This window comes from Dipteris shenzhenensis, chromosome 12, assembly GCF_047967505.1.
Source record: "Dipteris shenzhenensis isolate YYH24624 ecotype China chromosome 12, Dip_SZ_1.0, whole genome shotgun sequence".
NCBI classification, from domain to species: Eukaryota; Viridiplantae; Streptophyta; class Polypodiopsida; order Gleicheniales; family Dipteridaceae; genus Dipteris; species Dipteris shenzhenensis.
Window position 1 is genome coordinate 6,848,769 of NC_141607.1, and position 14,229 is coordinate 6,862,997.

General features: G+C 43.8%; 1 protein-coding gene across 5 annotated transcripts in view; it reads right to left on the bottom strand.

The window, feature by feature from the left end:
* The window catches only part of LOC147895746 (Pseudouridine synthase family protein), a 160,022-nt gene that overhangs the window by 65,616 nt on the left and 80,177 nt on the right, over nucleotides 1-14,229 (bottom strand). For all 5 annotated transcript variants that reach the window (XM_087382536.1, XM_087382533.1, XM_087382537.1 and 2 more), the window contains exon 11: nucleotides 4,658-4,738. In XM_087382536.1, coding sequence (XP_087238662.1) covers nucleotides 4,658-4,738 — 81 coding nt within the window. The remainder of the gene's footprint in view (nucleotides 1-4,657; nucleotides 4,739-14,229) is intronic.

The window sequence follows — 14,229 nt, forward strand, 5'->3', positions numbered from 1 at the left end:
GAGAGGGCTGCCCGATGTGGTGGGCTACACATGGGAGTCGACCCATAGGAAAGAAACCCGGAGAAGGAACGGAGTCCGTGGATCAGGAGGGGTAGCTGTCCTATTCAGAGCACATCTGAGACCATGCATATCCGTAGTACAGAGAGAGGAGCATGCACGATACATGTGGATACGATTAGAGCCACCAGGGGCCCGTGCACTTTACATAGCAGTATGTTACTTTCCCCCAGAGGGTTCCCCTTATGCAGATGAGGTCACAACAAACAGACATAACACATTTGAGACGATCCATGATGACATCATTGAATTCTCTAGAATTGGGGACATTCTCCTTCTAGGGGACTTCAATGCACGTACAGGGGATCTACAAGTGGGGCTACTAGATTTCACACATGAGAGGGACCCTCACATGATTCTAGAGCTAGATGCCACCGAAATGGGGATACTGAGACATTCCGCAGATGCCTCGAATGTGACCGAATACGGGAGACAGTTACTTGATCTAGGCGCGATACATGATTTAATCATATATAACGATCTCCAACGATGGCCATCATCAGGAGGACTCACATGCTTTCCACACGGAGGGGGGACAAGTACAGTAGACTATCTCCTTGGCTCACTATCCTCCACATCGAGGATATCTGACTTTACGGTGCCTCCACCACCACTTGGAGCCGATCACACATATTTGGCATTCAATATATCAGCCGTTATACCTCACATAGATCGGCGCCCCAGAGACAGCCATGCACGCAGGTTCATTTTGATCGAGCCCTCGATCCGGTCTACACCAGTCTTTTGGCTAGAGAGCTCTCTGACTTACTCGGAGATGGCGGAGGCTTGGATTTGACTCAGGCCTCAGACACACTTGTTACCGTCATACAAGATGCTGCTAGTAGATCCTTCCCCATGACCCAACCCAAACAGGCACGTGAGGGGAAGAGGTTTGATAATGAGTGCAGGGCGGCCAGAGCACATCTCACACGGGAACATGCATTAGGTAACATGCCTACACATGAGGCACAGAGGATCTTCCGACGACTGACACGCCGTAAGAGACAAGCTTTCCTTTGGACACGGGGAACTATCGCACTCTCATGATTGGCCACACATTGGCCAAGATCTATGGGTCAGTACTAGGGAGGGTACTTAACAACCACACAGAGCTCCATGGGCAGCGAGCACTAGGGCAGGCGGGTTTCCGGAGACAGCACTCCACTTTGGATCATATCTTTACTTTGCGGACATCGAGGAAGCCAAAGCCCAACACCAGAAAGTATACGCTTGTTTTGTAGACTTTCGGAAGGCCTTCGACATTGTCCCACGAGCCCGTCTCATCACGAGATTGCACGAGCTACAGATCCCAGAGACATTGATTTGGGGGGTTATGAGCCTATACGAGTCGGTCAGAGGAAGAGTCCGAGCCCCAAGAGGTATATCAGACTGGGTTGAGAGCACGATTGGGGTGAAGCAGGGTTGCCCTCTCTCGCCGACCCTCTTTGGACTCTACATCGATGAGATCACATCCTTCCTAGACCGATTGGGCAGAGAGGGCTCACCATTGGCTGACCTCCTGATTCATATATTACTATATGCTGACGACATAGTTCTTCTATCTTCATCGGCCGAGGGATTACAAGCATCTGGACGCCCTTAAGGTATTCTACAGAGAGAAGGACCTGACTGTCAACCTTGGCAAGACCACGGTCATGATCTTTAATACCTCACATCCAGTGCTTCTTCGACACAACTTCACATACATAGGTGAGCCAGTGGAGATAGTACAGTCCTATACATATTTGGGCACGGTCTTCGGAGGACCCATTTTCTCGATGACCCAGGCTGCCAGGGCACAACTCACACGAGGCCTGAGCGCTCTGGCCCGACTAGAGAGACAGTGCTTCCAGGCACATTTCCAGGATCCTCCAACGAAGAGCTAGCTCTTTGACACTCTAGTACGGCCAACCGCCATGTATGCAGCGCCCTTCTGGGCGAGTGACATTCCAGTAGCAGATTGGAGGAAGTTTGAGAGGCTACAGGATGATACGGAGTAAGTCCTCAGTTCCACATGAGATCATACACGCAGAGTTTGCCATGACACCACTATATGTCGATGCTATCTTCCACACAGTGACTTTCATTCACAGGGTAGGGAATCTGCCTCATTGGAGACTACCGAGGGTAGCTTTGGAATCATCCCGATGCCTAGCAGGTGAGGGAGCAGCCACCTGGTGGCATTCAGATGGACAGACTACCCCCATTTCAGTATAGCATGGATGCCCCTCCTGAGCCACTTCCGCGCGATAAGATTAACTGTATCATACGGTTAGGCCTCCTCCAGCTCACCACATCCCAGACTGGTTGAGGGACCAGCCGCTCCCCACCAAGATGCAGTTCTATCATGATCACTTCCTCAGAGTCTCTAATGACGGTTTCATTATCCGACCTCCTTATCTAGAGGACAGAGCAGTCTCACATGCACTCCGGATTGCCGTTGGCCAGATACGAGTTTCCTCCCATCAGCTTAGGATTGAGGCGGGCCGGGCTGCAGGTCTACCCAGAGAACACACGATCTGCACACTATGCAACATGGATACCGTTGAGACTAAGGAGCACTTCCTATGTAGCTGCCCGGTTTACTATGAGATACGAGGGCGATATCATTGCCTTTATGAGGAGACGACCGGCTTCGGCCCGCTCTCTCGGTTGATACACTTCCAGGACTAGGTCTGTGTAGGGTTGTACTTGATGGAGATACGCCGACACTGAGAGGCACTATTGAGACAGACTAGAGCACTATCAGCACCGGACAGACTACAGGATACAGAGCCGGCGGGCCCAGCTCAAAGACAGTTTACAGACTTCTATGCCTTCGAGACGGCTCCTGGACACAGTGGAGTTGAGGATGAGGAGATTGTCGACATGAGAGCAGCTTGGATCAGCAGTCGGTCACACCAGACTCTTTAGACTACTAGGGCACACACCATTGAGGTTCGTCCCATCACAGCACTACTTGTAGGGGACCGCCAGCGCCAGAGACGAGGGATCACGATCAACGTAGCCTGACGGGTACTGAGATCGAGGCGACCGCAGCCACCACCTAGATGCGAGACAGCCCGACAGTTACAGATACGCGACATCTTCATGGCCCAGCGGAGAGACCTCACCTGACTTGATCTGGACACTTGATCTGGACACTCCTAACTCTTGATTCAGATTCTGATTTTGTCTCTATTCTATTCTATTTAGACACTAGATTAGTACTTGGCAGGGGCTTTAGCTCACCCCCTTGCCCCAGCCCACAGAGGCTTGTATGAGATCTTTTTCTGTCCCATAGACCCGTGAGGTCTTCCGAGGAGGTTAATATATCTTTCTTTCTTTCTTTCTTTTTTTCTAACGGTTTTCTTTAATACCCAAAAAAAAAAAGTGTTCCAAGCTGTCAAAATCTGCACAATGGTAGGGCCCAAAAGCCTGAACAGGCTATCCTAGGCCTACACTCTTTACATTGCCATCCAGACAGTTACGGAATGGAAAAGATAATGATGTGGTTAGAAATTGCCAGACCAATATTGAAAACTCCCAACTTAACAGATATGACAGATTACTTTAAAAAAGCAACTGAGCAGATATGACAGCTCAGTACACACTTGCATATCTGTTCTACAACAAAATGTCAATATGATGGTCACGACTTCTAGCTAATAAGATGGTAAACCTGATGTCAGTTATTAGTATTTTAGAACAAATCATGTTCCCTGAAAACACCTCACCAGAATCATCTCTTATTTCAATGCAGAGAATATCAAATCATCTTTACCTGAAACAGGAACGCCGAGCAGAAATTTAGCTCCTCTAATTACAAGATCCTCATGACTGGGACTAAATTAAAAAACTCTTCAAGAGCATTCTAGAAAATAATATTAATGAGATAGCTCAAGTGCGGGGGCAACAAGCACATGGAGAACCTACAAACACTGATTTAATCTTTACAATTACAGCTGTCATGGCATTGTTTTGCACCACACAGAGTTTGGTTATTTCGTGCATTTCGGTAAGCAAATTGGTAGGCTCCTTCATGGGCTCTGACAAGGAGCTGGACACCATCCTTTGCATGTCAAGCAGCATAGTGTGATACCCTTGCCAAAAGTTGGGTGAGATGTACAGCGTTACCTGCAGTGCCACATTATCCCTCTTTATTCGAGCTACTTAAAATGCCCAACTCCCCAGGTGGACTGTAAGTAAATCCACCAGCTCACTTGAGCAACAGAATGTAGACATAGTTTTCAATAAAGTAGTCATCCAGTCGTCAGTTTCACATTACACAGTGAGAACTGTTGAGACAACCAACGTTTCAGCATGGTTGGGGCAGCCAAAGTTTCTGACCTTCAAGTTGACAACCCTGCACATTCCAAATTCTTGACTCCCTTGACTTATACTGTAAATCATGAACTCATAGACTTTTGGGTCATGTACTAAGGTTAAATAATTAGTTCTTTCTCTTGCATGTATGCGCTTGCATACAGAAGATGCACTTCATAATCAAGCATTCACGTCTCTACAAGTGGGAGGACAAAACAAGTCAATATTCACATAGACATGCATATCAGTACTTTCTTAATCCTCCCTCTCCAAGAATATAAAGCGTAGAGCTGACCAAATCTTTCAAGCCCGAAATGCGTGCAATGTCTGCTTCCACCACAGGACGAGATAACCACACTATCGCTGTGTATTGCTTCTGCAAAATATCAGTCACATCAAACGCTTCTACTCGTATTTATAACCCACATCCACAAAAAGGAAAATTTCCAACAAGAAAGACTGTTGAAGGTTCTATGATACATCTCTCTTGTAAACCAATCTTGATCATTCGATAGTTCATCATTGAAAGAAAAAATATGCTTTAGCTAAAACAAGACACATGGCAACTTGTTTGTTCAACATAATCACAGTTCAATCAATTGGACTATATGAGACTTATATTTAATCCTTTCAACATATATAATTGTCGGAGAATCTACTCTCATACCCTAACACCTTGATACTTGGCTAGACTGTCAAAGGTAGGGGCTTGTTCTCTTTCGGAAGTATTCCTAGAGGTCTAATGCTACTGATGCAAGGAGACATACCTCCTACGTCATGATACCAGGGAATGGAAAGCATTGCAATGCAACATATGAGGAATGCAAGGGTACAGAAAGCATTGTGGGTGCGACCATGAGGGGTGTCGTGGTACGAATGCATAGAAGGTACTCTGGGTACAATTATACAAGAGCTCCCATGGAACAAACGTGCGAAAGGATGAAAATTTGATAAATGCAAGCAGTGACAAGAACATATAGAGAGGAGAACACGCACTCAACCTACACAAGCAAGTACATAGAACTACTTCCAGAGTATTGAGCCAATAAGCATGAGCCGTCTCAATGCCATTCACTCATCAACAACACTACACGGAAAGCTTATAGCTCTAACCACTCTCCTCTCCTCAACTCTGTTAGAATTATTAGTATATTCTAGGCAGTGGCCAATGTAATGTAATAAGTAGGTTAGGGGCACTTATCCCTCATTGAGGTTTTTTCCCCTAACCACAGTCCAATCCCTAACTACGGTTAGTGGGATAGAATAAGGGTTTTGTCACTTACAAGATTGCCTCTTGCCTCATCTCCTTGCTTCTTTTCCTTCTCACTTCCTTGCATCGTGCTTGTTGTTGGAGATTCCAAGACCGTCCCTCCCCTCATTGGCCAGCTCCTCTACTCCTTGCGTCGTCCTTCCCCTCATTGGCACGCTCCTTCATTAACAATGCACTCTCCCTCATCAACTAGTTTGAAGGCCATGTACATCTGCAAGATTCCGATCTTCCCTCATTTTGGTGTCTCCAATGAAAAGCTTGGGGGTCCTGTTTTTGGAGGGGGGAAGCATGAAAATGGCAGCACATTAATGTGCTGCCATTTTCATGCTTTTGCCACCCGAAAACAAGACCTGCAAAACCCTTGCTTAAGCTTGATTGAGCCTCTTGATTTTGGGGGTGTAATGGTCAAAAATGGCAGTGCGTTAAAAGCAAGGGCTTTGCAGGCATTACAAGTCCAGTAAATGAAATCAATCAGATTAGGAATTGGCAAACTCGATTTAGGAATGGTCACAAATACTTTGTCTTTGAATAATGCCTTGGATCATGCGATGGGGTCCCATGAACCTGTTGCCTGTGATGACGAATGGTTCGACCCTAGACTCAAGGTGACATATGTGTAGCACTAAAAGGCCTGACTACATCTTTGGAATGCACCACCTGACCTGGCCAGAGAATAGAATGCCAGTCACATTGTTTCAGGGGAAGCAATTTAGATTTGTCAAAATTGACATGCAATCCCACTGCCAAACCATACAATGATAGAGTGGTCATAAGCATGTGAAATTCCCGGGGAGAATACTATGGCATGAAGAAGGAATCATCAGCATATGCTTGTGCCAAAAAAGATGCAGCCCCAGGGATTTTAAGACCAGTCATCTGTCCTGTGTTTGTAAGATGATCAAGATACATTAAGAGGGGATGGATCGCAATGGCATAGAAGAGAGCACTAAGAGGGCAGCCCTGTCTTACTGATCTACCCAATGTCCATGACCGAGATAGATGACCCCCAAGAATGCACTAAGAAGTAGAGCCAGAATAAAGCCAGTAAACTGCATTTGCTATCTTGGGACCAAAGCCCAACTTTGTCATGATTTGAGAGATAAAATCCCATTGAACAGTGTCAAATGCCTTAGCAATATCTACCTGCAATATGAGCACATCTTGATGCGAGTACTTAGCATATTCAATTGCAGTCAATGCATTGGAGATATTGTCATGGATTTGTCTTCACGGCACAAACCCATACTGATGAGGATGAAGGCCCGCATTTAGTATCCCGTGAAGCCTATACACAATCATTTTGGCAATCAGTTTGTAAACTACATGCATCAAAAGTAATAGGCCTCCAATCTGACATATGGTCACACAGATGTTTTTTGGGTACAAGTTTGACTGTGCCATGCTTCCAAGAGTGCGGCAACTGATTTTCTTGCCAGGCAACATTGATCATTTGCAAGAGGACTCCTTTCAAATCATCCCAAAAGGAAATATAAAATTCCACCGTAAGGCCATCCTTGCCAGGGGACTTGTATTTACTGAGGTGGAACAATGCATTATGAAGTTCTGTGTCAGTAAAAGGTCTCTCCAAGATAAGAGCATCATCCATTTCTACTATTTCAGAAACATATTGGAGGAATTCAGTCCTAGCATCAGTCATTTGATTGGATGGGGAACCAGGAGCAGATAACAATTTCTGAAAGTAGTTTTGGCATTCATCTTGGAGATCAGAGAAAGAGTGTGTCCAAGAGCCATCGAGCTTCGTTACCCTTAGACATGAGTTTTTCTTTCGAGTAGCATGCAGGCCCTGGAAAAAGGCTTTTGATGAGCAGCCCTTATCCATGAGGGGCTTCATTCTTGCCCTGATCTGCCATTTGTGCAATTTCCTCTGATCATTAATAGTCAATTTAATGTGAGCATGTGAGAGGGTATCATTTTCTGAATCAGAGAGAGGCCTTAACTGAGAAAATTCAGTCAATTGTTGTGCTGTCCTTTTTGCCCATTTAACCTCATTCCTCCATTCAGTCATATGCCATTTGCCATACTCCCTAATGACATTCTGCATACGAGAGACAAAACTGTCCCAAGCATAATTCATGTCCTCCTTGGCCTGCAAAGCCAAGGGATGAATTGCAAATCGGATCATTTGCTGACAATAGTGATGTCGGAAATAAGCCTCATTAACATGCAATAAGGAAAGGGGTGGCAAATCATCCAGAGGCATGCCAAGCTGCAAATTCATCCACAATGGGGCATGATCTGATAAGCCCAATGAGAAATCTATAAAGAGATGAGGGCTAAAATCTGCAAATTGTTGTGGGTAAAACAAATACCTTCTGTCAAGCCTTGCCCAGTATGTTGTAAGTGCATTATGATGAAAAGTATATCCAGGCACTGACCCTTGGAGTAGCAGCCATAATTCTTCAGCCTGCACAGATACAAGCATGCTGTCCCATTTCTGCCTTTCCAATGATAGCATATGAGATCTTGAAGTGGTGTTATCTCTTGGTAGGGGGGAATTATTGAAATCTCTACAGATGAATGCATTGGATCTCCATGGATATCTGCATAAAGAATCCCATAATGAAGCCCTCATGGCAGAGGTTTGGGAGGCATAAACTGATGCAAACTCAAGAATATCACCATTGACATTACATTGTATGACCATCCATCTGCCACTGCTGTCATTAAAGGCCAACTGAGGTTCCAGATCATGTCTAACCAGTATGCATACACCTGAGTAGGTAGTGGTACCAGCATAATATATATCATAGCCGCCAAAATAATCATGATGACCAACCATGGAGTGTTGATTATGTTCTTGCAAACAAACAATATCTGGCTGCATTTTATGTGCATAATTCCATAAAAGCCTCCACTTGGAGACATTGCAGAGGCTCTGTACATTATATGTAAAGCACTTAAGTGTTTAGAGCATGAGAGAGGTATATACAGGAAAGTGTCAAAATAAAACAAGACATCAGAGAGGCAAAGCCTCTGCCTGCATGGGCTGCATTCCTTCATGATCCATGAAAGACACTGCGTTTTCCCCTTCTTCTGAATCAAATATGGGGATGCCCTTCTTCAGTACCCCCACCCAATTTTGAAGGATAGGAGCTGAAGTAGAAGCATGTCCGGGTGAGGGAGAAGAAGCATCCCTTGGACGAGATTGAAGGGGGCGTTGCTTCAATACAACCACCTTCTTAGGTTGTTGAAAACCATCCTGATCAATCCCTGCAGATTCTTTCATCTTCGCTTTTCCTTTATCTTTTCCTTTTCCAACAAGTGACTGCACCTGATTGATTGGTTTAGCATTCTTAGCTCCATTTCTATGGGAGGGGGCTGATGCAGAACCATCGGGCATTCAGAGGCTAGATGCCCAAACTTGTGGCAGGCAAAACAAGCTCCTGCAAACACGCCCCACTTCAATTCAAAATACTTTTTTCCCAATTGCACTCCCTCAACTTCCACTGCAATAGAAGGAGGGGTAGGTGTATCAGTGTCCCAGAGAATGCAGAACCTGTTACGGTTTCCCATGGGCCATGGAGGACAAATGACCTGTCCCAAAGAAGCAGCCAGGCTAGGCAACTCTTCACGCATATAATCGGGGAAGTTAACAACCTCAACCCATACAGGACAATGATGTCGTATAAGACTTTGATAATCCTTGTTTGGGGACCAGGGCATAGCATGTACCATCTGCTTCCCATAAAACAGGGGAGAGAACTCAAGTAGCCTCTGCTTGCACGAAGCATCTGATAAATGCACTTCATAGAAGCCTCTGGAAGCAAAATACACTCCCTCTACAAAGCATCCTCCAAGGATGGACTTAATCCACTGTGCGACATCACTAGCCGCTGGGATTCTTCCTGGAAAGAAAATTATGACTGCAGTTTGAGACAACTTCCTGAGAGGATTGACGAGGGACGGCAATTTCAATTTGTACGTGACCTCTGGAACCGGTTTGCCCCATTCCTGTCGTGACTGCTGAAAGTCATCCTTAAGGGTGTCAAACACGTACTGAGCTTCCACAGTAAGTTCATCATCTTGCGATGCAGGCTCGGATAGGCGACGCTTAGAATCTGCGGGTCTTTCTTTTCGAGCATATGTACAAACTTCCAAATCTGAGGCCATGATGGAACTGTGGCAAGACAAGAAGGAAAAAAGGAAAGAACAAACACGGGACTGTACGGATAAGTACAGGAAACAACAGATGTGTACGAACTTGGGGACGGGACTGTACAGAAATCCAAAGACGGGACTGTACGGAAACGAGGAGCTGCAGGGGACTGAGTACGAGGTGAAAAAGAAACCAGAGGAGCTCTAGAGAGGTGGCTGATAGCAGAGGACCATAGGCAGAAGTAGGGGCAGGTCGAGATCACCAATAGAGCCGGGTGAGGGCTGGAATCGGCGCCATGGCTAGAGCACACACACACACACACGCTACACACACACACACTCACTCGCCATCAACACACACACACACACACACACACACACACACACACACACACACATATACATACATATATATACATATATAGATATATATGTATGTACATACATATATACATACATACAGCAAAAGCAGGACCCCATTGGTTGCCTATTTCATGCATTTTTTTGTCTCATGAGCATAAGAACAAGCATTACCTTTCTTTGTAATGGGGGTCTTGATTTTGGGAGGATATGCCAAAAATTGATAAACAACATTATTTGATAAATATAGTTTTAGTAGATGGAGAAAATGGACATGAAAACCATCTAAATTGGCTCTTGCAGTTCGATCTGATATATGACATGACCCCATTTGGATATGCAAGTCCAAAGATACGAGGTTCTACTTTTAGGGCCTAAATGCCTCAAATAGACAGCGCGTCAACACGCGTTGCCTATTCATGCATTTAGGCCTCAAAAGTAGGACCAACAAATGGGGTCCTACTTTTGAGGATTTGTTGATCCTACTTTTGAGGCCTAAATGCATGAATAGGCAGCGCGTCAAAGTTGACGCGCTGCCTATTTGAGGCATTCAAGCCCTAAAAGCAGGACCCCGTATCTTTGGACTTGCATATCCAAATGGGGTCATGTCATATATCAGATCGAACGGAAAGAGCCAATTTAGATGGTTTTCATGTCCGTTTTCTCCATCTATCAAAATTGTATGCATCAATAGATACATATATGCATCAACATATACATATACATATATATACATACATACATACATCAAAAGTAGGACCCCATTGGTTGCCTATTTCATGCATTTTGTTGATTTTGAGAGGGGTATGCCAAAAATTGATCAACAACATTATTTGATGCATATAGTTTTAGTACCCATCTAGTAAAACTGCATGCATACATACATACATACATACATACACATATATATATACATACATATTTGATGCATACAGTTTTACTAGATGGAGAAAATAGGCCCCACTCTAATTTTCGTGGAGCGACCCAACTAGACAAATAGAGCAAGTCCAGGGGGTCGCTAGGAGCACTCCTCGGCAAATGGAGATGCCCACTCTGCAATTTTAGCACCAATTTTGGGATGTAAACTGCATAGTCAGATCCAAAAAAAGTTGTGTCAATTCTTTCATTAAATGTAGGGTGGTGAAGATATCCTATTCCGTCATGGGGCCTCGAGAAGACGGAGGGAAAAAATTGAACCTCCGGTCTATGGGGACCGGCTCTTACTAGCATTGAGAGTGGACAAGACAGCTACCGCTGGTGTGATATGGGAATCTCCAAGTCTCAAGTTTCGGGGTCCATGTGCCATGGATTTAGATCATGCTAACGGTAAGTCTAAGAGGGTGCAAAGGTAGGCAACATTCTTCATTATAGTTGACTCAAATGCAAGGTAGTAAAAATGCCAAGAGAGTGGCCAGGTAGCAATGATTTCGGGAAGGGAGATGATGATACTTTGTTGTGTTATGTAGGATATTAATTTGCATTAAATGTGGGACATGTTAGATATAACTTCGTAAAATCCTAAGTCATGAACTTAATACTTTAAATATTCAAGCCTAAATAATAGTCGTGAATTTAAATATTCAAGCCTCAAGAAGCATTAATCAAGACCTAATGCACTGTACCAGACTTTGACCACAACCTCGTTCCATAGACTTTTTGCCAACAAGACCAAAATTTTCATTCTTAAGAATATGTGGAAAGACCTTATGTTTGGCCACAACATATGGCAAAAAAATTTCACTCTAAAGAATAGGTGGAATGAAATTGTGTTTCAAAATACAAATCAATGCTCAAGTTTGGACATAAATAAAGGTATCCTTTTGAAGATAATGGAACACATGAGAGAAATAATATTGAAGATACATGAATTTTTACACATACTATTAAAGACAAATGAACATATAATGGATGAAATCCTATTGATGATACATGAATTTTCAATAGAACTGTCATTCAAAAGATTTGATGGATTGAATGTAGCTTTAATACATTATCCCTTTTACAAGGGTGTTTGAGTTTGAAGCTTGAAACATAAGAATGAATCTGTGTTGAAGCCTAGTGGTTTATTAAGGATATGTGAAACTTATAGTGAAAGTACTTACAATGAAAGGGATTATATCAAAGATCCCATTAAGGACATGTGAACATATAGTAGAAGAATTCTACATAAAAATGAGTGGATCAAACTTAATGGCTCAAAAGCAAAAAAGGGTGATGTTGCACCCTAAGGGCTACTCTACGGCACTATGGCAACAACCAGTTACTATCAAAGGTAGTGCAACTTTTTATCAAGGAAAGAGACACGAATCACTCCACATGACCTAGATGTGTATGACCTAGGTTGCACTGACTTGTTTCCTTCATAGATAAAAAGTGACCCTTAGGTGATGCTATCGCACTCCCTTTTTTGATCCATTATTATAGCACAATTGAGGCCTTTTGACCTAATACTAGCTACCCATCAAATATTTGTTGTAGATGTTAGGGGTAATTACCAAACTACTAGTGGTAGTTTTGTCAATACCATTAGTAATTTTATTGGAGTGTTCCTTAATGGTAGTTCTCCTACTACTACATACAATATTACCAATAGTAGTCCTAATCCCAATAATAGTACATATAATATTATTATGACCGTCCAACTTACATCATCAATTAGATCTATGAATGCATATATATAGATCTATCTAGATCTATACCTATTCAAGATAGTAAATCACCTCATCCAATGCGTCTGCATTTATTTTTGGTGCTTTGATGTGCTTTGAAAGTAAGGACAATGTGATTTCATTATTGTTTGCATTCTTGTCAAACATGAGGAGCTGGAATGCATAAGAGTTGGGAGACACATTGTAATTTGTGTGCAGATTTGAGCCATTGAATAACCTATTGATTCTGATTGTTTTCGTTCTTATTAAATCCTTAATTTGGTTATTTCACACCAAACATCGCCATATCAATTTAGATTGTTTTTGTTCTAGTAATGTGCTATCGATTCTGATCGTTTTTATTCTTATTAAATCCTCGCAAAAGTTCACTGTGAACTGTAGCTGCAGCACACTTCATGGTTGATCATACAGTTGATCATACAAGATAAATGAGTGCTCATCATACAAGCTCCATAAGGGATACACCATGCAATGCACGAAAAGCTCAAAAGCCAAAAAGAAAGGATTGGGGCTGATAGTGCCATTTCAATCCTGTAGAACCCTCCCAGATAAAGGAAGAACCCCTCCAAACTCGTAGGAATACAGCCCTCCTAGAAGAGGCTTCTTATGAAGGGCCCTAGGGGCATGCTAGCCCAAATGGCTATCAAATTATGAACCGTGTCAGTCCAAATACCCGTGAACACCTGTGAAGGGTGTCATGAGGACGTGAAAAGTGATGTAAACGTAACTCAACCTACGCTTAACCCAAGGTTAACCATGGTTAAGTGTTGTAATGGTTTGGCCGTGAGGGACTGGCTAGAGGAAGTCCACACTTCCTAGAACTTCCTAAGGGCAAAGTCTAGGTGCACCACTAGGTCCTAGGGGCAAGGCAAAGGCTTTAAAAGAGGGGTCTAAAAGTTCGGCCCGAGGACAACCAACGTTGTCCTTGGTATGGGGGTTAGGACTTTAATGAAGGGGCAAATGACAAGTAGGAGATGCCATTTGTCATGCATGTGTATGCATGCCCTTCCCCCACCTTCCATCTCTCTCCCCTCACTCTCCCAGAGGTGCTGGACGTTTTCACTTGTTCTTGTGCGGTTTTTGAGCTGTTTGAGTTGTTTCAAGCTTGTTTTCAGCCGTTTTAAGCACTTTTAACTCTGTTTTGACTGTTCCAAGGCTAGCACGTACTTCCAAGAAGTGCCAGAAGTCATTTCTGAGCTTTCTGAAAATTTTTGTACGGACTGTACGGACGTCCGTACGGAATCCGTACAGACGTGTTCAGCTGCCTCCAGCAGGTGCTTGGGGTTGTCTTTTGCTGTGTTGGACCTTTGTGCACATGTTTTTGGCTGCGTGGTGGCTTCTGGAGCTGTTTTGGACCATTGCAAGCTGCAAGAGGAACTTTCCATGCTGCTTTTGGCACCCTCTCTTGGGAGGACTCGGGCACAGATCCCGAGGCAGTCATTTCGGGACAGA